Below are 24,208 nucleotides of genomic sequence, written 5' to 3'. Positions count from 1 at the left end.
GAAGCCGGTGGAAGGCAAGAAGGGGAGGGTATCCTCTTGCAGGCTGTTGGCGAGCCCGCCTGGGTTAACACTCGGGATCCTCCGGAGGATTGGTCCTAAGGCGGCTGCACAGCTTGACCAGAACGTCCAACAGTGCCATTCAGCACAAGGGTGAGGAACCACCTAGTTTGTTACGACCCGCTCTGCTCGTTGCTCTGCTCAGCGCAGCCGGGGCTCCTGAGCGTGGAGACCCACGCAGGCGAAGTTCAGCCTACTAGAGGAGAAGCCCAGACCTGGGACTGGAAAGGGATGAGGGGCTGGGAGCCGGGGCTGGGGGATTTCCTCCCTCACTCCCCTCTCCAACAGGAGCGGAAAATGTGATTTGCTGTGCATTCCAGTCGCGGTTCCCTGGGGTGACCTCTCCCACCCAGCCGGGCAGGAGCAAGGGGGGTAGTAGACAAAGAGGCGAGGCGGGCGGAGAGGGGACCCCGCAGGGAAGCAGGAGGGGTGCAGTGGGCGGGGACACTACCGGGAAAGGGGGTGGATAGCGGGTCCTGCGGCGGCGACGGCGTCTGACCAATGGAGAGACGCGGTCCCCGGCGCTTGGCCGGCGGCATTTAAACCGGCGACCCGGAGATGCCCGACACTCGGTGTGCCCTTCGCAGATCTGGAGATCCAGAGCACCGCGGTAGCGGCACTCTCCTTCGTGTTCCTACCGCGTCGAGCCCAAGTGGCTCGAGCCGCGGTCGTACGCAGCGCCACGCGTCCACAGCGAAGGACCCGAGGACCCACGGAAGTGACAGGTGAGCGCGGTGGCACTCTGGTGTGTGTGTGTGTGTGGTGTGTGTGTGTGTGTGTGTGTGTGTGTTGGTACCTAGGCTAGCCAAGAAGTCCCCAGTGGTCCATACCATGCCAAATCCTCAGTTGCGACGCAGCCCCTAGGTACACCAAAGACCTGGAGTGCTCCTTGTAGAACTGAGCCTGGTCCTTCCTGCCGCAGAGGTAGATGTGTTGACTTCGGGGCACTGGGTCCACGGGGGAAAGGTAGAGAGAGAGGTTGTCAAGAAAGTGCACCCCGGGAGCCCTGCTTGAAGCACAGAGCCGCGCGGGGAGTCGCCTGCCGGGACAGCGCACTGTTGCTGGAGTCGAAGCTCTGGAGCCGCGTCCCTCTGAGCTGAAGCCGATCTCGCAGCAAGCTGCAACCAGAGACAGCCTAGAGGGTTGGGCACGGGGCTGGGACTGGGACGTTTGTAGGAGTGAGGGTCCCAGGGCTGTGAGTGGTAACTGCTGAAGACTTGGAGACTGGTGGAGTGTGAGTTTGCGGGTATGGCAGATGTGACTGAGGCTGAAAACAGAATCCGCGCGGGTCGACAACTGCGAAGAGTCGGGGATCGGGTACCTCTAAGCTTGAGTGCTTCGCTGCCCCGCAGTACTCCCGCGGCACGCGTCACACACTCTTGTGCTAGCTGTGCTCCGGCCTGCGCGTGGCTGTCTTTTTTGAGCCACTTGGGGGTTCCACGCTCTCATCCTCCATACTGCAGACCTGCAGGCGCCGGGCAGCCACCACTGGCTGGTTCCCACTTCCGTAGATGCTGACCGATCTGTACCCCACAGGCCCCAGTAACGCCTCGTTGCGCCTCGCTAGCGACTCTGCTCTACCGCGCTTCGCCTCTGCTCCTCGATCGCTGCCTAGCCCATTCCAGGGAGGCTCCTCTAGCTCCTGGTAGAAGTCTAGAGTGAAGGGAAAGGCGATGTGGCTGTCATTTCCCTGGTCCTACTTATTTCCAGAATTCTAGTTTGGGAAGAACAACTTCTCCTAGCTCTGGACTGGCTGTTCCCTCTCTGGCGCGCTTCAGCTTAGCGTTTGCCTATGCCCATCTCTGACAATCATCCACCAGCGAGGGTGGATGACCAGCCTTTACTCTGAGGTCCTTCGTGATAGCCTAAGGTGGCTCGCTGGTCTAACTCAGCAGCTGTCTTCCCCCTCCTCAGTAGAATCCAAATCCCTACTCTTTGATGGAGAAATATAGCCTAGAAGTGAGGGGTTAAAATCTCCTCTTAACTGTTGGAGGGCAGAATGACGACCATCAGTAGGTAATTGGATCTCTTGGTGGAAAGAGCAAACCCAAGTGGTGCGCACGACTGTTTATGTTCCCCTGAGATGGTGCCAGGATACGAACTGATTAAAACAATCTACTGTGTTCAATGGGTCACCAGGGCTTTAAGCTGTCCCAGGGACTCCAGAGTAGTGGTTTCCTTCTGACTGCTCTTACAAGTTAAATAAATAGCGTAGAAGAGGTTAAGATAACCCCATCCCAGGGTGAGGGGTCTTCTTTCACCCCAGAGCTGCCCTCTCCTCACCCCCTCCCCTTTTTCTTTTTGGGACAAGGTAGGCGGCACAGGGCACTTGGGAGTACAGACTTTTCAAAGCAAAGCAAAGCAAAGAAAAAGATCTTAAGAAAACAAGAGCCTCCTTCACCATCACCCCATCCAAGTCTACAGATATAGGTGTTTTCATTATTCTCCTTGGACACATTGCACCATTGGATTTATAAGAAGTTACTAATTACTTAAGGCTCTCTCTCTCTCTCTCTCTCTCTCTCTCTCTCTCTCTCTCTCTCTCTCTCTGTGTGTGTGTGTGTGTGTGTGTGTTTAACCCCCAGGTCATTGTAGGAATTAGAGTCTTTTGTAAACTTTGTAATTTCACAGCTTTTCTATGTCCTTCAAAGTTCATTTTGAGTAAAATGTTTTGTTAACCCAAAATCTGTAAGAAATCCAAATTGGCTAATGTGCTTTTCACACCATTGCTTAGAGAGAGAAGAACAGAAACACGTTAAGTCCTTCCATCCTTCAATGTCCACCTCTTGTCCTTCTAAATTGATGCTGTTGGTGACTTCAGTCTCAATGGTCCAGTCTACAAAGTGACAGAATACAAAGAACCCCCATGGCCCCAGACTTCTCCCCAAGAAATGCTTGCTGGCAGCAAAACTTTGGAGCATGTTTGAGAATGCAAAGCCAAAGATATATAGAAAAAGTCAAGCCTTTTCTGTAAAGAGGAGAAGAAGGAGGCAGTTAGGAGTGGTGACTGCACATTTAACTGAAAGGCACTGACCAGGCAAGTGCTACCATCCCATGTCTTACATCTGCAAAGAATTTTCTTTAGTTTTTAACATATGTTCTTAGAAATGCAAACTACAACAGGAATTCTCGTGACAGAAGTCTTTTCCTTTGCATGCAAACATGAAGATACAAAATAGATAATTATTAGATTTACAATATTTTTCAAAATTTTACCGCATTAAAAAGCAAAGCCACATGTTCCTTGTTAAATATGCTGTGCTGAATGTCATTGGCATAGTGACTAAGAACATGTTAGAATTAGATGGGTCTGGGCTCAGACCCTGGCTATCCACTTTATAAACTATGTGACCTTGGATGGATTCCTGATTAGTAACAGGAAGACATTATTCTATACCTTATAATTTATCATGACAAAACTTGGACAGTATTTAGCATAATGTCTGATGTAGTTGAAGCTAAAAACCAAGAGGTACCTTTTGTTACTAGTGGCTGTGTTGGGCATGAGAGACCAGAGGGTGATTCTGAATTTAATTCCAAATCCCATTTATTCATAACTGTTACAAAACACAGCACATAACTTGGTTGTCACTCAGTAGTGCTGCTTGTTGAGCATTTGATATTTATACTTTCTAATTAATTTCCTGTTGGTTCAAATAATTGTATACAATTATTACTTCACTAAAAAATAAATCTTCCAGGGAACTACAAAGATATTTAACCACCAGGTGTCTCCTCCTCACCTTGTGTGGTGTTGGATTCCAGCCTGACTTAGCCCTAATGTGCAGATTATTCTTAAGAGACTTGCAACAAATATGCAGGGCATAAAATTTATGATGTGTGCCAATCATTAATTTTTCTTATCTCCTTAGTATAGTTTGTCTGAGAAATAAACCAACCTTTATTATTATTAAGGAATTCCCTAGTTAATTTCTAAAGGGTGATTCTAAAAGTTAAAGATCTAACTAAAATTAACTTTCATTCTCCTTAAAGATTAAGGCTTAAGGGGGAAAGAAATGGATCCTTTTAAAATCTGGCCCATCTATAAAGCATTTGCAGCAAATTCCATTGTGTTTTGCGCCAGGAGAATGAGCTCATGTCATTCTTGTTGCCTCTCTTTCTAAAGGTCGTTCAGCAGGAACAATGGCCTGGTTCAGGTACAGACATCTGGAGTTCACTGTAATTCTTACTCAAAACTCTGTTGAATTCATTGAATGAGCAGGTTGCTTGGCTAATGTGAGAGGCATAATGAGAAGTGTGTGGAAAGGAGCTATCCCTAGACTCCCCAAATACATCAAGACTATTGGAAACAAGTCAGACATACTTTTTGGGTTTCTAAATCTCCAGACTCCGAAGACCATTCTTGGAGCTTTTGTGAAATTTTTGACAGGTTATCAGGGCAGAAGTGATTAACATGACTTTCCTTGCTTGAAAGTGTTTATTCTTGGACACAAAGAGAACTGGGGACAAATGGGAGGCAATGAAGATTTGTTTTGAGGGTATGTCCTTTGAGACAAGTGATTGGAGGCAGGTAATGGCAAAATGAAAAAGACAGGAGGGTAAAGTTTGTCAGCAGAGAAGAGCTGCAGAGAGAGCTCACCGTTAAATATTAGCATACCACTCAACAGCAGAAATTTACTAAGGGGATGTTAAGGCAGGGTTTGGGATGGAGAACGAGAGTATCTGAATAGGGGAACCAAGGAAGATGCTTGCTACATGTCATGATGCACTCTGAGTTCGGGATGCATCTGAATGCAATGATTGGATGTGAGTGGGAAGTCATAAGAACCTAAATCTGGACCAGTATTTGGATTGATTTTGAGCTATGTAGCACACTGCTAGGGGTGATGTGGAAAGAATTATCTGGAAGGAAATACCATCTTCTTTATTTGCCCCATCCCAGTGATACACAGAGAGCACTAAGTATTTGGTGAAAACAGAGTTTCAATTTCAAGAAGAAAAATCTCCAGTTCCTCGACTGAATAATCAACACTAATTGGTAGGGGGCTTGGATGAGTGGACACAGTGACCGGCAGAGCCTGGCTTCAGCCGTCCAGTGCTGTTCACCTCACTCTTCTTCAAGGAGACCATCAGAAGCACGCTGGCCTTTCTACTCAAGCCAGTAAACTGACCTGTTGATTTTTGTTCGTTGATGTTCTTGGAGGGCTTTTCTTTGTAACATTAAAGTTTAGGAACTTGAAATTCTCACAATAAACCAGCAAAGATTAAGCCTTTTAAAATGGAAAAAAAAACTTGTACTTTTTTACACCTAGTATTTTTTTTAATATTTTATTTATTTATTTACTTACTTATTCTTACTTTTCTTTAGTGAAAAATCAGACTGGTATAATGTAAACTGTTATGACTTATAAGGTACTCACTCTTGCATAGGAAAAGAAAGTTTTTCTCAAATTAAACCTCAAAACCATAGTCGACTAATTATGAATTTATTGCTTTATAATTGGGATAAAATAAAACTCATACTATCCTGCATGAAACCAAAAAAATAAAAACAAAAAATGCTAAAAAACAAACAAACAAACAAACAACAATAACAAAACTTGAAAGCAAGTAGAAATTTCCTAGAAAAAGAAAGACAAGTTTTAGAAAGCCATCTAGACTGGAAGAAATCCACACTGCTAAGGGTCAGGAGGCAAAAGAGCTTTATGTAGCTGGCACCTTGACATCAGTGATGGTACTTTAAAATGCAAAGAACAGAAACTGTATCAAATTTATGTGGTATAATAACAATCACTTAAAAAATGTTCAGGAACACCTCGTCTGTGTCAGGAACAAAGGGTCAGATGATGAATTAGCCCTCATCAATTCTCAATGTAGATATAACAAGGTTCAATAACAGATGTAAATAAACCAGGAAAGAAAAGTTCAATAAATAAGGAGTCCCGAATTGGCCTGGAAAATTGCAGCCTTGTAAATGGATGTCTATAGAACACCATGGCCCTATGACATATACTGTCACATCCAGTCAACATACAACCACAGTCAGCCTCAGGTTGACCTCTGTGGTTGTGGACACTGAGGCTCTGGACCCAAAAGGACTGAACTGGCTTAGAGGTTATTTTTTAGTGGATGTGGAGGGAGATTGTCAACCTAGATCTAGGGCTATCTATGCCATATTCCTTTGAAACAGCAGTGAGTGGACTTTATTTTAGCGGCCTTTTATTTTAGACTCTGGCCTTCAATTGGGAGTCACCAGAAACTTGTGAAAATGTCTGAGATTTGCATTATAGCTCCTTGGAGACAGAATGGTCATGGCTTAAGTTACTTTGGCCTCTGGAGGAAATCTGTACTATTTTATAACTGGCCTATTTTCATAAGTGATGTTTTATAAGACAAAACAAAGCCATTATTTTTTGTTATTGTTGTTGTAGTGGTCAGCATGGTTTTGTTTAAAGATCAGATATATGGTAACACAAGCTGACACAAGCAAAGGAACCTACAGTCAGAACAGGAGTTGAATGTCACATTATCAGCTCCAAACTTGAACCTGCTCCAAAGTATTAAGTTAATGTCGGAAAAATGATGACATTTAAGAATATTTTTAATGAAACACTCAATTATCTGGGTTCGATGCTAGCCTTAGGGTTGAATGGTCCTCACTTGCCAGAAGTTGTCCTTTAAAGAAGATACATCTTATGCTGCTTTTGTCTCTTAAAGATAATTGGTCTAGATAATGATACCAACTTGTCTGCTTCCTTGGAGACAAATGTTATATTAAATAAGGTTGTATTAATATGCACTTAGTGGTTGCCACATGCAATACTGGTTTTCAGCTTAGAGAAAATGGATGCTTCATAGCTGTTCTTGTGCAGCTAACCATAAGCATGGGGCAGAGGAAAACCCAGGGCACTGCCATGCCTGGAAGAGACACTATGAATTTGAAACTGTTTGCATTGAAAAGAAATCCTTCAGTGCTTTAATAACTCTTGGTGTGCCCCAGACCAGCAAGTGCCTTGAGCTGGGTGGGAAGGCTGACTGAATCAGGGTCTCCATATTAACAGTTTCCCAGATGGCTGTGTCCAGAGAGACTGCCCCAGGAGAATCTTGACAGTCTGCTGCCTCTCTTTCCCTTCTCTGCCTGTCTGCCCTGTCTTTTCTGAACAACCCTGCCTCTGGAAGAGGCCCCTCTTCTTTGATTTGCTTTGTTCACCCCATGCTCCTGTCTCTCTCTGTTTCTTCTCCTACCCCCTCCATGCTCATTTTATTTATTTATTTATTTATTTATTTACTTGTTTACCTATTTATTACATGCTATATGCTCCTGCCAGGTATGATTCATATCAAGGTTCAGATTGCTCACAATTCATTGGCATCAGTCCTATTCTTACAAATTGAAATATTCATGTATTTATTCTACTGTGCCAATTTTTCTACCTTAATTTACCCATTTATTTTTATATATTTTAGAAGTAACCACATACAGACAATACACATGTGATGTGAAACCAGGAAGAGTATTTGGGAAAAGGACACAGTAAAGCAGTGGGGGTCAGGGAGGCAAATGTGAACAAGGTGCAGGAACGAATATGTATTAAAATCCATAATGAAACTAATTTTGTATACCAACTTCAAAATTAAAGCCAAAGAAATTAAAGGCCTGGTCAATCAATTAGACAAAAAATTCTATTCAGACATATAGGTACATAGATGGTAACATATTTTACCACATAAAAAAAGTTGAAAAGTGGGGTCTGGAGAGATGACTCATCAGTTAAGAATACTTTCTGTTCTTCCCAAGGACCTGAGTTCCGTTGCCAGCACTCACATTGGCGTCACACAACTGCCTGTAACTCCAGCTCTAGGGATTCTGCCCTGCCCTCACATACGGTGTTATATCATGACAGAAAGAATGATATCAGTCATCTTTATCCTCTTGGCCTTCTGGACATCCCTCCTCTTAGGTTCTTTTTTTTTTTTTTTTTTTTTTTTTTTTTTTTTTTTTTTTTAAAAAAAAAACAACCAGGTTTCTTAGTCTCTTTCCAATACTGGAACAGTGAAAAGTCTCATGTTGTCAAATTCAAGAATAAATACAGTTAAGTGAGCATTAAAAACAGTCACATGCAATTGTGTCAGGAGCCAGTAAGGAATTCTAATGGGAGCTGGTTCAAAAAAAGAGACGGGTCCTGACTGAGTTTAAAGCTTGGCAAATTCACTGTGTGATCTGTGTCGAATGACTCAGTTTGATGGCTGAGAGAGTAATGGGAATAATAGTATCTAATCGCCAGTGATACGGTTAGAAGTCAGTGCAACTGAAGTGTGAGGTGAGTACAGTAGAAGATGTTAGGTGCAATTATTAATTTTTATTAAGTAACTTTCTTATTGTCTGTGTCTCCCCCTGTCTTTGTTCCTTGTCTAGAATGAATCGCACCGCATACACTGTGGGAGCTTTGCTTCTCCTCCTGGGGACCCTACTGCCAGCAGCTGAAGGGAAAAAGAAGGGGTCCCAGGGAGCCATCCCGCCTCCTGACAAGGCTCAGCACAATGACTCTGAGCAGACCCAGTCCCCACCCCAACCGGGCTCCAGGACCCGGGGGCGGGGCCAGGGGCGGGGCACTGCCATGCCTGGAGAGGAGGTACTTGAGTCCAGCCAAGAGGCCCTGCATGTAACAGAGCGCAAGTACCTGAAGCGAGATTGGTGCAAAACTCAACCCCTGAAGCAGACCATCCACGAGGAGGGCTGCAACAGCCGCACTATCATCAACCGCTTCTGCTATGGTCAGTGCAACTCCTTCTACATCCCCAGGCACATCCGAAAGGAGGAAGGCTCCTTTCAGTCTTGCTCCTTCTGCAAGCCCAAGAAGTTCACTACCATGATGGTCACACTCAACTGTCCTGAGCTACAGCCACCCACCAAAAAGAAAAGGGTCACGCGTGTGAAGCAGTGTCGTTGCATATCCATCGACTTGGATTAAGTCAAAGGGGGCACATTCAGCCTGTCATAGCCATGCCGAGAGCCACACCCAAACCACCCGATTCCTACTTGGCTTAAAGATAGAGGCCAGAAGAACCAGCAGTTGCTTCCTGGCTGGAGGCTGCTTATGCATAGTGTACGCGCATGAGTGTGCATGGGTACCTGTGAGTGTTTCAAAAACACCAGCGGAAACAACCTCCGCTTCAGATGGTCAGAAATGCCCACACCACTGGACCCAAACACCCACAGGGGCAGGGCTGTCGTTGGCTTTGTCATTGTGTTTCATGTGCCTCCTGGGCACCAGGATTTCACTTGAGAATGAATACTAACGGAGGAGGTAACTCTGAGGGCTGCATTAGACTCGGAACTGTTCAGTGCTCGCCCACAACCCATTCCTTTCTTTGCTCTCCCTGACATCTCAGTCTTAGCCCATGTTCCTAAATTAATTAACTTGACCTTGGGTGTAAATGTCGTTCGTCTTCTGAAGAACCTTCAGAATGTGGGGAGACATGTGATGAAGGCACACAGGACAGAGGATTGACACAGGAGCACTGAGGCTGAGGACCAGTCTGGGACAGTGAAATTCAGTAGCAAGATGTCCAGAGTCTAAAAGTTGTTTCTGCAAACAATATGAGCCTTGTTTTAGTAAAGGGGCTTTCTTGGTATTTAAAAGAACCTAGATGCACAGAGGAGAAATATAGTCAGCAAAAAATCCAATTCTCTGTGCCAGCTTCTGTGACCTACTGATGCTAGCTGTAACCCAAAGTTAAGGGTGAAATATTGACCACTCCTGTTTTAAAACCCAAATGAAAGAAAAAAGATGTGTCCTCCTGCTTTACTTTGCCTCTTAGGAGGACAACCGAGAGCCTTGTTCACTGGGGTAAGAAAAGACAAAATCCCCTAAGCTTAGTTTTGCTGGATTAACATTGCTTTTCTGTCATTCCTGAAAAACGCTTCAAAGATGCAGAACTTTTCAACAAAATCCTGCTTTTGTTCTTTTGTTGAGGCCACCTGCCAATAAGGAACAGTGTAAGATGAGAGAGCTATCTGCTGTGTTTGAGTTAGACGTGTCTAGGGCCCTTTCTGTTTGGTGTTTGTTATAGGAGAGAATCATAGATGAGAGAGAGAGAGAGAGAGAGAGAGAGAGAGAGAGAGAGAGAGAGAGAGAGGAGATTGGCTGATTGCACCTGGCTAGGTAGTGTATAGAGAAGTAAGGGCTTTATTTGCCTCTACTTCATTTGCTCTCAGAGGGTCAATAGGAAACTCAGTTAGGAAACCAGAGCACTAGGGTATATTAACAGGCTACCTACCCCAGTGGCTCTATGTGGCACTGTAATCATTATGCCTACTATGGATATTGTCCTCTGAATACACGTGGCTCCCCAAATGTCTACTTAGCATTCATGTAAGGGCCAGAGTGAAAGGTGGATGGGCCTTGGTAGGTTTTGGTTTGTTTGGCTAAACAATACTCCTTAAGACTGAGATTCTAGCTATAAATACCCCAAATCCTTTTTTATCTTTTCCTCTCAGAGTGACTAGGCAAGTGATATGTCATTTGGAAGGCAGACATTCACTGCCCATCGAAGATACCACAGTCAAAGAACCATCAGAAGTAAAGAAACGTTTTATTTTGGTCTAGTCCACTTCTATGTGACATCTAACCAGGAAATTTATTGTAATGCAGAAGCTATCTTGAATTCCCAAAACGGTGGGTCTAATTTTGAAAGTTTAAAAGTCACTACTGATGATCCCACACAAACTGAATTTGCACCAGCATGGCAAATTCTGTGAGTTTCATTTGTACCGTGTGCTCCTTCCCTGAATCTTTGCATCTTCCATATTCATAGCCAATAACTCACAGGATGGATTTGATTAGGCCCACAAATGCAAAGGCAGAGTTTGGGGGGTAGTAAGTACATTGGATTTACATTTGGTTCATGTCAATAGGATTGCCTCAAAATTAACTTCTTTGAAACAATCAGCAGCATAAGTATCCTAAAAGCATATCGCTGGCCAAAGATGGGGATATCTGCCTTCCTTGCTGTGCCTAGACCGAGATCATCAAAAATATGTGTCCCTTATCGTTTATTGAAGATGCCCTGTCTGTCGCTTATTTTGGATGCGCCAGTGATATAATGGTGCACATTTTCTCCAACATTGTAGTAGAACTATTCTTTGGCAAGATTAGTTGCGATCTCCATCTTACCTATTAAAATAATGCCAGAAACCAAACATGAATCTTACGGCATTCAATTTGTACTTGGCACAGAAAGAGGAAAACAACACACCATGTCAGTCTGAGTGCTTATTTGCAACTGTACTCTTCAAAGTGAAAAACCTGGAGGAAAGGCTAGTTTCCACCGTGTGGAATGTGAATAAGCAAAAAGTTATAGTTATTTAATGTAATTAGGAATTCAAAGTCCTTTGGTTGCTGTGATTTCAAACATGTTTTCTTTCTCTATTTTATATGATAGCCTCTGAGTCAGGCAAAGAAGAAACGGGCCATCATATGTTGCTAGAGACTTTTGTCAGGTCAGAGTGAAACACAGTCTTATCACACGTGGACAGATGTTACCAAGTCAAGGACAAGCTTTTATTTTTTTAAAATTGAATGTTCCTTAAAGGTCAACACTTCTGAAGCAATATTAAGAAAGATTTCAAATGTTATTTTGAGAGACTTATGATGTGCGTATACAAGCAAATGGCAGATAAGGGTGGCTAGTTCAGACATATCCAAACAGACATTTCCAAACAGGAAGTCCGAGCTGAAGGACTGAAAGAGATTCTATTGGTTTCTCATTCCTCAAGATATCTAATATCATCTACATTGTGTATTTTGTATGCTTTAATCATTTTAAAACAACAAAAGATTATATAGGCTATGATGGAACTACTACCTTGCTATGGATGAGGGTGAGGCAGGATTTAATGGTCTCATAAAAGCTAATTTGGCTTAAAGTTTTATGAATCTGTAACTAGAATTTTATTTTCATCCTAATAACATTCTATATAACCTTTGCCAAAAAAGCAATCAATAAATTAAACCTCTTCTTTTTTGTGTATGTACATTTGAATTTTAACTGGTGAAGTCTCTCAGCAGGGCCTGGGGCCAGGGAGGGAGCCAGGGATTCACTTGTCCCAGAAAGGGAAGAAGAAACAAAGAATGGAGATTTCTCTTTTTAGAGAGGAATCCACTCATTGCACCCAGATCTTTTTGATCCTTTTTGGTTTCATTAGGGATCCCTGGGACCCAGGTGATTAAAGATAGAGGAGGCTGACCTTCGACTCAGTTGCTAGTAGTCTCCCAAGACCAGCTAGATGACAGTGCTCCTGCAGTTATGACAGAGAGGAGCAGTTATGCAAAGCAGATAAAATGGCAGAAGAAAGGTGAGGAGAAAGATTGAGTTCCACAGAGGAAAGATTTAGGATGAGGAGAGTAGTCAGCAATCCCAGGAGCTGCCTCGGAGGAGACAAACTTAGGTTTTCTTGGAAATATTTTTAAATGTGCTAGTTATCATTCCATAGAAATATAAGGAGCGTTAGCTCTTTGAAACCATGCAAGTTCCAGAAAGTTGGTCTCTCCTGGATGTACATTGTCATTTGACACTGGAAAGCTGACAACAGCAGCTAAATCCCAGAAGCTGTGAGTGTAAGGTGCTAATGCTGCACCCTGAACAAAGAGTTTCTTTTGTGTTGTTCCACAGTTCTCAGGACAGTTCAATGAAGAAGGTACTGCTATCCTCCCTAAGAAGTCCCAGACTCATGTGGTCTTACTAAAACACACCAGTCCTTAAAAATTGTAAGGATTTTTAGTAAAAGCGACTTTTTCCTAAGAACAGAATGCAGGTTCAACTATTGATTATTGACTAAGGCCTTTCTGAGGTTGCATGAATAGTTCAGAATAGTTGCATGAATGTGTTTAGAAACACTGAGTTGAAGCTTATTTGCCACTCCTCTTCCCTTTTGTAGATGTGGGTGTTGGGGGAGGTGGGCTGGAACTGGCAAGGTCCTCAGGAAAGCCACACTCAGGAGGCAGCATCCAAATAAGGCTTGAAAGGTGAGAGTGGAGCTCAACAAAGAACTCTGCAGGCTCAAAACAACCTTGTCTCCCAGAAAAAAGCAAGACATAAGGGAGACTCAGTAAAGGGACTCATTTCTGAGTGCAAGCCTTCTCCAGCCTCTGTCCATTTTGCTGCTTCGTTTGTAAGCATGCATTACTGTGCTTATGTTCAGCAGACAAACAAATTCCAAAGAAATAGAGAAAAAATAGAAATATGATATATTGGGAACATGGAAATGATGAGACAGAGACACAGAGAGACAGAGACAGAGAGACAGAGAGAGAGACAGAGAAGAAAAGGAGGAGGAGGAGAAGGTCAAGGAGGAGGAGGAGGAGAAGAGAAAGAGGAGAAGAGAAGAAAAAAAGAAGAATTATGAAAGAATAGCCAAATTGAAATTGTCCGGTTGGAAAACTAGGAGCTAAAATAAACCTCATTGGAAGGGCTCAAAAGTCGATGTAATCAGTTAGAAGACAAAACATGAGAGAGAAAGGAGGAGACAGGTAGGGAATGGAGAGAAGGAAGCACATGAACTCAAATATGACAACTCTAATTTCAGCACTCAAGAGGCAGAGGCAGGCAGGTCTCTGTGATTTCAAGGCCAACATGGTCTGGTAAGTTTGAAACCAGGCAGGTCTACATAGTACATAGTCCCTTTCAGGTCAGTCACTTCAAGACCTGTACACATACCTTTTTTTTAACAGGGGCAAAGAGAGTTCATAAGCTGAGCTGGTGTTTTGTAAAGGTAGGTAAAATCAGCAAACTCTTCGGGACACAAAATGAGAAAGAATGTAAGCGACTACTAGGAAAAATTAGACACAAACAAACTGAATAATTTGAAAACATGAGTAAATTCCTCAAAACATTCAACCTACCGAAGCTAAGTTGGGAATTAATAAAAAATCTGAATAGTCCTTGGACTGATGTAGAGTTTAAATTAAAAATTACACACTCACCTGAGAAAAAGCCAGGACCAGATGGTTTTACTGATTGATTTTTACAGATTTCAAGAAATTTAATGAGGAGTTAATACCAATTCTCTTCTTCCCAAAAAAAATAATGAAGAGGAAGGAATACTACCAAATTCATTACATAAGACCAGCATTACTCTGAAAAAGATACCTTAAGATTACTTCAATAAAATATTAGAAAACTGAATTAAATAATTTAATTACAGTGCAATAGGTAATTGCAGTCATTCTTGGGATACATGGATGGCTCAACATGTGAGACAGTATATTAAGAAGAATATGTATAAAACTAATATACTAACCCAATGTGTTTGGGAAAGGCATTTGCCAAAGTTTAGCACTCTCTTATGGTTAAAAATTCTGAACAAAGTAAGAAAAGGAAGATAGCACCCAATTTTAACAAGGGCCCCATATAAAGAACACAGAGCTGGCTACACATTCAGAGGTGAGAAATAGTGAGACCAGAAAAGGGAAAGCAGTCTCACTATCACCATTTCTATCTCTTATACTGCTGGAGGTTGTCACCATAGCAATTAAGCAAGAAAAATAAACAAAAGATTTCCACAAAAAGAAATACAAAATTCAATAAAGTTGCAGTGCTGTCCACTTTGGTTTTTTTTGACACAAAGTCTCTCATGTGGCCTGAAACTTTCAGATTAGACTAGGCTAGCTGGCATCGAGTCTTAGGAGTCTATCTAGCTCTTTCTATGTCCCCAGTAGTGGGATTACATGCATACATCACCCTGTGGGCTTTGTTGTTTTGTTGTTCAGTATGGGTTCTGAGGATCAAATGCTGGTCCTGATGTCTGCACAGTGAGTGCTTTATCATTACAGCTACCACTCCAGTCTTGCAGTATTAACACAACACACAAATCAATGATTATTTTAGATTTTTAACAATGAGATAGCTGAAAAAATTGGAGGAAAAGTGTCACTTAAAATACACCAAAAAGAAAAAAATTCATAGAACTTAACTAAGAATGTGAAAAGCTCACATATTAAAATTGTAATACACGAGTCTAAGAAAATAAAAAGATGCTCACAAATGGCGAGACATTATGTGTCCAAAGACTGAAATATTTAACATTGTTAAATTGTCCATATTGCCTACAACAATCTACAAATCCAATGCAACTCCACTGCATTGAAAATGTCATTGGCATTGTATACAAATAGAAGAAAATAATGTAAAACTTATAAAATCACAAAAGACCATGAAGGAAAAAAATCAACCTTGAGAAAGAATAAAAGGCTGGAGAGACCACCCCTATGTTATCAAAATATATTTCACAGTCCTAGAAAACAACTGTGATGTTGGAATAAAGATGGGCATAAGCAAATGGAACAAAATAGTGAGTGCACCAAAAATGTATACACAATCAACTGGTGTTTGACAAGGGCTCAACCTGCAGAACTGGGAAAGTATTGTAGGTTAAACAAATAGTATGGGAAAATTGGATATACACATGCAGAAAGTTAAATTGCACTGTTCTCTTACACCATACAAAAAGAAACTCAAACAGATTATAGATTTAAAAGGCAGACATTAACTTGTAAAACTTCTAGAAGAAAATATAGAAAAACAGTTGTCTTCTCAGTGTATGTCTTTGTGTCTGTATATGTGTCAGCACACACGCATGTATGAGGGTGGAAACAGCTGTGCATGAATGTGTGAAGCCAGAGGTTGACACTGGTTGTCTTCCTCTATTGCTCTCCACCCTATTTTTTGAGAGTGAATTTCTCACTGAAACTGAATGGAGCTTGAAGGTGAGTGAGCAGTGAGCTCCCAAGGATCTTCCTTGCTCTGCCTGCCTATACTAGAATTACAAAGCACATGTTACCATGTCTGGCTTTCTGTGTGGGTGCTGATGATCTAAACTTCTCATCTAAGTTTCTTATGCTTGAGCATCAAGTGCTCCTACCTGCTGACCCATGTCCTCAGTTCTAGTGGAACATTTTTCTAATGCTAGCTTGGGTAATGCTCTCATAATACGACAGACTCCAAAAATTCAACAAAATCTAAATAAACAAGTGGTAGTATATCAAAATAAATCTATTTATGTGGCAAACAAACAAATGGAAAAGGAAGGCAAACCACAGAAGGAGAAATTACTTTCAAATGGTTTAGCCAATAAAAAGTTAAAACGTAAAACAACAGGAGACACTCCTCCAACCTAACAGCAAGCAAAACAATAACAGCAGCAACAACAAATTTCCACATTGCAAAAGAAGATATAAAGGGCCAATGTATGTATGAAAAATGTTCAATATCACAAGCCATTATTGAAGTGCAAATCCAAATCACACTGGAATATTACCTCTTATACGTCAGAGTGGCAATTCCAAAACAAATATGAAACAATGTATGTTTAGAATAACATAAGAAAATTAGATCCCTCTTACACACTGTTGACAAGAGTGCAAAATAGTATGCCACATAAGAAAACAGTATGAAAGTTCTTCACAAACATAAAAACAGAACTACCATACAACCCAACCGTGACATTCTTCAGGCACACGATTTGGGTATACTCCTGGGTGTATACCCGAGGAAATCAGGATATAATAATGCTGCTTATTGTGATACTATCCATGTTATGGAATGAGTTTAGTTATCTACAAATAAATGGATAAAATAGAAGAAATTCGGTGCACACACGCACACACGCACACACACACATGCATACACTAAGCATTATTCAGACACAAAAGAACAAAATCTAGTCATTTGCTAGAAAATGAGTGAAACTGGAGTTCGTCATATTAAATGAAATATGTCAAACACAGAAAGACATTTCTCCTCATATATAGAATCTCTCTCTTAGAAAAGACATAAAGGAGAACAATGACTATTTGGGAAGAAGAAAATGACCGAGAAGGGGAACAAGGTGGATTAGCTGGCCTTGGCCACAGTAAGTGACATGCATATGTTAAAGTGTCAGAAGGAAATCCATTATTTTGTACAATAGTTATACATTAAAGATATACAAAAATTAAAATCAGAATCAATATAGGGAAATCTACTCCTAGATATTTGTTCAAATGATTTGGAATTAAGAAGCCAAAATATCAATGTAGTATTATAGATGACAGTCAGGAGGTAGAGGTATCGATTAACAAATGTCACACACACACACACACACACACAGAGAGACAGAGAGAGACAGAGAGAGAGAGAAAGAGAGAGAGACAGAGACAGACAGAGACAGAGAGAGACAGACAGAGACAGAGAGAGACAGAGACAGAGAGAGACAGAGAGAGAGAGAGAGGGAGAGAGAGAAAGAGAGAGAGAGCAAGCACATTGATAAGCCTTTAAAAATTCTGCAACATTGGCCTTTATAGTGTGTTAAATAAGCTAGCCAAAGACAAATACTCACATATATGAGGTTTCCCAGGCATCCATAGTCAATATCGGAGTCAAATGATGGTTTCTAGGGACAGGGAGGAGTGGAGATAAGCAGTGACTTATCAACAGATACACTCTCAGTTAAACAAGGCGAGTTGTAGGATTCTGTTGTGTAGTATTGCACCTCTAGTCACTGACACTATATTTACAGCTGACATTTTATTCAAGGTTGGCTTCCATGCTTTATATGTCCAAATAAAATGAAATACAGGTAATTGAATATTTTCTTCCATTATAAATATTCATTCTCATTGTTGCAGCTCTCTATTCTCTCTCCATTTTTATAAAAGAAGGCCTAGACACTTAAGCTAACAGGAGGACTTTGCCCTTGTCTATGCTTCTTGCTCTTCTTTCCTGTATATCATTAAGAACCATAGCACACACACTGAAGTTGCTCCACTGGCTTTCAGATAATCACGTTACAAGTGGTAATATGGAATGGGGGATTCTGGAATGTGAAAGCTTACCTTTCCATCGCAGTGGCAGCTAAAGGCTACATGTGGGGAGAATTCTATGAAAGTATAATGTTTTAAAGAACCACCCTTTCAATATTCCACATGGTACCACTTTCCTCCCATTTATTTTCTTGTCCCTTTCGAGATATGGGTGCAACATGACATCATATGGTCAGAATCCTGGTTCCAATTGATCAACATGATGGGTTTTGGAAGAGAACTTGAGACAAAGTCTCTAAGAATCTTCTTTAAGGGGATGATGTCATGGATCAGCACGTGAAGATATTTGCTGTCAAGTCTGACAACCTGATTTCAATCCCCAGGACCCAGAAAGTAGAAGAAGAAACTACCTTCCGCAAATTAGCTGTCCTCTGATTTCTACGTGTGGCCCTTGGCATGCAGGTATATGCCTGCACACACACACACACACACACACACACACACACACACAAATGAAATAGAAATTTTAAAGGACTTGTTTTTGAAATTTGAATATGGAAAATAGAAAAAAGGCCTTTCCTTTCTTTAGCCTTATAAGTTACAAAAAGCCGGGCAGTGGTGGTGCACGCCTTTAATCCCAGCATTTGGGAGTCAGAGGCAGGTAGATTTCTGAGTTCGAGGCCAGCCTGGTCTACAGAGTGAGCTCCAGGACAGCCAGGGCTACACAGAGAAACCCTGTCTCGAAAAACCGAAAAGCCAAAAAACAAACAAACAAACAAACAAAAGTTACAAAAAGCTTGTAGACCGGAGTCCAATGATACTTGTCTTCTCCAGCATATAGAGGAAACTCAAGAAAGAATGAAGCCCCCATACATTGAAAAATAGAGCCAGGAGATGGAGTATTCTATTGAGCCATTTTTTTTTCAAACTGAGGTATGTTTGAAGTCAGTCCAATATTGCTCTGTAACAGATGTCACATTTAGTAGACATAAGCAACAGACACTTATCATATTACAAATTGTCTCATAGAGTTCTGGGAGGTGATTAATGTGGAGGTTCTGACTCAGAATCAGGTTGTAAGCAAGGTGTCATGGAGGCTGCAATCATCTAAAGGCTGAGCTGGTGTTGGAGAATACACTCCCAATACAGAGCACTTGCATGGCTAGTGGGCGTTTGGAGCCCTCAAGAGTCTCATAATGTGGATCACCCTTTTGAATAGAAATGGCTTCTTCCATAGTAAGTTATCCAAGAGAAGGCACAGTGCCTTTCATGACTTTATCTTCAAGGTTCCATTCTTTCACATCTCTTACCTGGTCTTTGGAAGCAAGTCTTCAAGTTTTCCCACAGTCAAGAGGAGGGTACCAAGTCTACCTTTTAAAGGGAAAAGTATCAGAAAATTTCTGACAATTTTTTTTAAACTATTATCTCTCAGTTCTGTAAATTAATGAATGTCATTTTGATTTTAGCTTGATTTGGGTTTCTGTGAATTGTAGCCCAATAGTCCTGGACAATATCTATACTCAGATGTCCTATTTGATTTGTTTGTCAGCTTAACACAAGCTAGAGCTATCTGGGAAAAGGAATCCCGAGCAGATTACCTAGAGGCAAGAGGGAAGGCAGTTTTGATTAATGATTGGTGTGGGAGAGCTCAGCCCACCTGTGGGTGGGGTCATTTCTGGGCAAGTTCCTGGATTATGTAAGAAAGCAGGCTGAGTAAGTCACAAGGAGTAAGACAATAAGCAGTATTCTTCTATGGCTTCTTCTTCAGTTCCTGCTTCCAGGTTCCTTCCTTGAGTTCCTGTTTTGACTTCACTCAGTGATGGAGTATAATCTGAGAATTAAAAGTTGAAATGTGCCCTCCCACCCCAAGTTGCTATTGGTCATTCTGGTTTTTTTTTATATAATTTTTTGAAATTAATTTTTATTGGATATTTTATTACATTTCAGATGTAATCCCCTTTCCCCATTTCCCCCCATCCAGGAACCCCTAACCCATCCCCACTCCAACTGCTTCTATGAAGATGTGCCCCCCCACCTACCCACCCACTCCTATCTCCCTGACTAAGGACCTCCTCTCGCACCTATGCCCTACAAGGCCATCCTCCCCTACATGTATACAGCTGGAGTCATGGATCCCTCTCTATGTGCTCCCAGGCTGGTGATTTAGACCCTGGGAGCTCTGGTTGGTTTGTTGGTATTGTTGCCCTCCCCAAGGGGCCACAAACCCCTTCAGCTCCTTCAGTCTTCTCTCTAACTTCTCCATTGGGGACCCCATGATCAGTTCAATGGTTAGCTGCGAGCATCTGCCTCTGTATATGTCAGGCTCTGGCAGACCTCTAAGGAGACAGCTGTATAAGGCTCCAGTCAGCATGCACTTCCTGACATCCACATCAGCTTCTGCCTTTGGTGACTGCACATGGGATGCATACCCAGGTGGAGCAGTCTGCGGTGGCCCCTCCTTCAGTATGGGTCAAAACTTTGTATCCCTTGAAGATTTCATTTATATCATCAAATTTGTATTATTTTTTAAAAAAATTCGTTGTCCTTGTGTGCTCATAGCTTTAAAATTCTCTGCTTTTATTTTCATAGACTTTTGCAAATTCATAGTGTAGACGTCAGACTATAACAAAAGTTATACTTTCTGTTATTTAATAAAGGGCTATAAATGAAAAGAAAACACTCTGTTACATATAATATTTCATTTGATATACCTTAATTTTGGGAGAGATATAGTACAGATATTCCCATAATTTCCATTTAGATGTCAATAATCTAAAGCCAGAGGTGAAAAATATATTTGAAAAATGTTGTGTGAGTGATTTTTTCTTTTAATTCCATAGAAAAATGTTTCAGAGTTAAGAACAAAGCCGGGAAGAAATGATTTCTTTTCTTTTGGTTTTACACTGTTGAGTGGGACATCCAGTGCATGAAGTTCGTAAAAACTAGAATCTGTATGACACTAGCATGACCCAGTCACAACCTTGGATCTTCTTTTCAGTAATGGATATTGAATCTAGGGTTTTGCATGTGCTAGGCAAGTGCTCCAGTATAGCTCCAGCCTAGTCAATGAGCTTTGATAGCGATGAACAGCTGTAGTGAGTTTGATTGGTCAGGAACCTACTTAGTGGCCCACTAGGAAGATTTTGATGACAGCTCAACTTCCTATTCCAGGGCAGACTGTTCATTCTTTCACTTGATCCACATGGTGGAATGTGAGAACCTTTCCTCCACATCACTTTGCAGGAGCCCACTTTGGCTGCGCTTATGGTAATGACAGTTTCAAAGAGGAAGAACCCATAATGTCTCCCAGACATACTACAAAGGAAATATAAGTCATCAGATAGTAGGATCTGGATCGGGGCCAGGATAACTCAACTCTTCTTGTAGAAGGTGCCGTGGGATCTCTAGTGATGGCAGGTGATGGGAGAAGCCTCCTCTACTTTATGTCTTGTCTGAAAGATGATAACCATGATAATAAATTTAGTGCCACATTCTTTACAGTTCGTTCATCCGACTCCTAGAACAAAGCCATAAACTATAATAGGGTCCATGATGCTTCCCATTATTTGACATTCACTTCTACTCTTCACTTTTTTCTGTTCTGAAAAAATTGGGCTTTATGAATTTACTTTCGGCAGAGATGGGAGAAGGCAGGGCGGAACAAGGTACACATTTTAGAAACAAAGGGAAATCGTGCCTATCAAAATTAAATCTAGGATCTCTAATGGGGGAAGAAAAGAATAAATTTGCCATTGTGTATACAGACATATTGCACACCTATAAATTGTATATTTTATATTGTATATCTATAGATATACAGACATCTTGTAACACACAGAGTCCCAGGAGTAGCCCAGATCCTTTTCAGAGTCATAGGCTATTGAATGGTGTTAACACCCTAATTAAGAAAACTAACATTTGTAAGTTATCTGCTAGGATATAATTATTGCTTTGGCTTTTTTTTTCAAGAAGGAAGGCATTTCACAAAATGTTGAGGCTGTTATACTGAACTCCAGAGAGAGGCAGAGCATTTTAAGTAAAGGGAGAATAGAAGTGAGTTTTAAAGATAAGCTGTTTGAGTTTCTTGCCCTGGGTCTCAGAACATCTAAGTCATCACTCCAGTTACTGGGTTGTCTTATTTTTAAGGCTAAAAGGGTTCTTTTCTTCCTTGCTGGTCACTTCCTCCACATTTTCAGATACTATAAACACTTGAATGCCAGATTCCTACTGAATTCCCTCTTCACTGTGTACTCATTATTCTAGAGGAACTGGACACGACTCAAACCAGAGCTATTAATGTAGATAAAATGTTGCACATGAAAAATCACTTAATTCCACCCTCACATGCAGAACCTGTAGTCCTGCATTTTTCCTTCACATCACTTCCTCATCTCTGAGATTTGTCACATAATCCATTGAAAATCTATTTCCATCTGATAACCTCTTACCTCAGACTATTCATACCTGTCAAAGATGACAGTCTTCCATCAACACAAGAGGCACTCAGTACATGACAAATTAAGACTGTGGGAAAGAATCCTGTGTCTTGGAGAAGGTTAGCAGGCTAAGACCATGGCTACATCTTGGTCATTTCTTTTCCTGATTTTGGTTGTCAAAAAGCCCTTCCGCTGAAAGATCAGGAGAAGGTGAGCATAGCTGAGGAGGAGTAATATTGAGAGGTAAGATGTGAAGACAGGAGATTTTGTTCTTTTTTCTAGAAGGTGCTTATGAAAGGAAAGAAACCAAAATCAGTAGAAGGACATTGTAGTGAAAGGAAACATATGCACAAGACTGGGGGAAGCAAGCAATGGGGGATTCTTAATAATCCACACTCTCTGTCATATCCAGACTGCGCTAACTCACAGCAAATGCTGCTGAGAGCTTTGTGTAGTATCCTGAGCACAGATCTGATGTCATTGTTTGTAGTTTATTCTATTTGGGGTGGGGAGAGGATGAAGAATTGATAAGAGAACTATTGAGTAATTGGAAAATGCTAATGCTGATACTTCATTGATTAACTCCACTGTGAAACAATCCCAAGGAGGAAATATCCTGTATTTGTGCAGTTTGCTCATGGTAGCGTCAGATGTATGTGCTAACTGATGACACTCTGGTTTTTAATACCAAGAAAGGCTTTTACAGTGTTATAGTGCTTCCTCATGCCACACTGCAATGTGTAAAGGAATCGTGAATTTGTACAGATACAAGCACATTTCTATGCAAGGAGCACCATTTATCTTTCTTTTAAAAGTGTTTGAATAGTTTACAGTAAGACAACTCTGCTTTTCAGAGCAAAAATATAGGGCAAAATGAACACAAGCTTTTAACTAAACTTTCGGTGACTTGATCCCCAACTGTGACTTGGACATTAAAACTAGTTCAAATAGTACAACAAAAGTGTTTTCTCGGCTAGTAAGTTAGCTACAAAAAACAGAATTTTTTGATTTGGGGGCCTTGAGTCTAGAGAGGGTTGGATCACAGACTGGCCAAAATGGCATGGCCTTGAGCTCTTGAAGACCTCACAGATGAGAAATGAGACTCTGGGGACAAAATTATCAGTACATTTTTATATAATCCCATGAAGTGTGTTTCTCTTTGAAACTATATGGGGTTTGACTGATTCCCCCAATCTGCTTCCCTGAGAGTTGAAAAAGCCGTGTACCCTAGACTCCCAGAATATGAGAGAGTGGATGAATCCCGCTATTGGTAGGTAATGTGATCTGCCTTTTGTAGCAAGCCAGAAGCCAGATGTCCCCTCCCCTTTGATCTGAATAACACTTTAGGCTGCAGACAATAAGATTGGTTTTAAATTTATTGTCTCTTTGATTTCTGCATTCTAATGCTTTTTAAATTCTTTAAGCAAGACAAGGCTATATATAGGCAACTGGGGTGGTTCAATGAAGGCCAAAAACATGCCAGTAGCTTATAAGCAGGGCCAGGCAGAGCCTCACGCACTTTCTCTGTAAGGAAACAAAGCCGTGTTACTTGGGGCAGGAACTTTAATCTAGTCGTTTTTACCCTGAAACAACGGTTCTATCTTACAGACTCAGCCAGATGTATAGAAATGTTCCCTTCAGAGTATCTCTCTTAGTAGAACAGTGAAGAACTTGATGTAAGTGAAGGAACTCCAAGCTGAGCCCCCTCCTCTGCTGCTATGCTATCGCCTGTCTGTGAAAGCTTTCTTCTCGCCTTGTTCTTCCTTCTCTTGACAGAGGTGTCTAGCTTCTGTTAGCCATCAGCTGAGGCAATTTCATTTCACTGTAGCCATGGAGCTGCAAATGTGAACTCTGCCTCATCCACGGTCCATATATGAGAAGTTAAGTAGCCTTGGGAACCCCCCTTGGTGCCTTTCACTAACAATATAAAAGTAGACTCCCAAATGAATGGCT

General features: G+C 41.5%; 1 protein-coding gene across 1 annotated transcript; it reads left to right on the top strand.

The window, feature by feature from the left end:
- Positions 1–652: 652 nt before the first annotated feature.
- On the top strand, positions 653–12,055 carry Grem1 (gremlin 1, DAN family BMP antagonist). The gene is made up of 2 exons (XM_028766995.1): positions 653–782; positions 8,435–12,055. Exon 2 carries the CDS (start codon positions 8,436–8,438, stop codon positions 8,988–8,990), a length of 555 nt encoding a protein of 184 aa, XP_028622828.1. The 5' UTR covers positions 653–782; position 8,435; the 3' UTR covers positions 8,991–12,055.
- Positions 12,056–24,208: the final 12,153 nt, after the last annotated feature.

Source organism: Grammomys surdaster, unplaced genomic scaffold, assembly GCF_004785775.1.
Source record: "Grammomys surdaster isolate TR1022 unplaced genomic scaffold, NIH_TR_1.0 170, whole genome shotgun sequence".
NCBI lineage: Eukaryota > Metazoa > Chordata > Mammalia > Rodentia > Muridae > Grammomys > Grammomys surdaster.
Note: the sequence above shows the minus strand (reverse complement) of the source record. Positions and strands in the feature narration are given on the sequence as shown.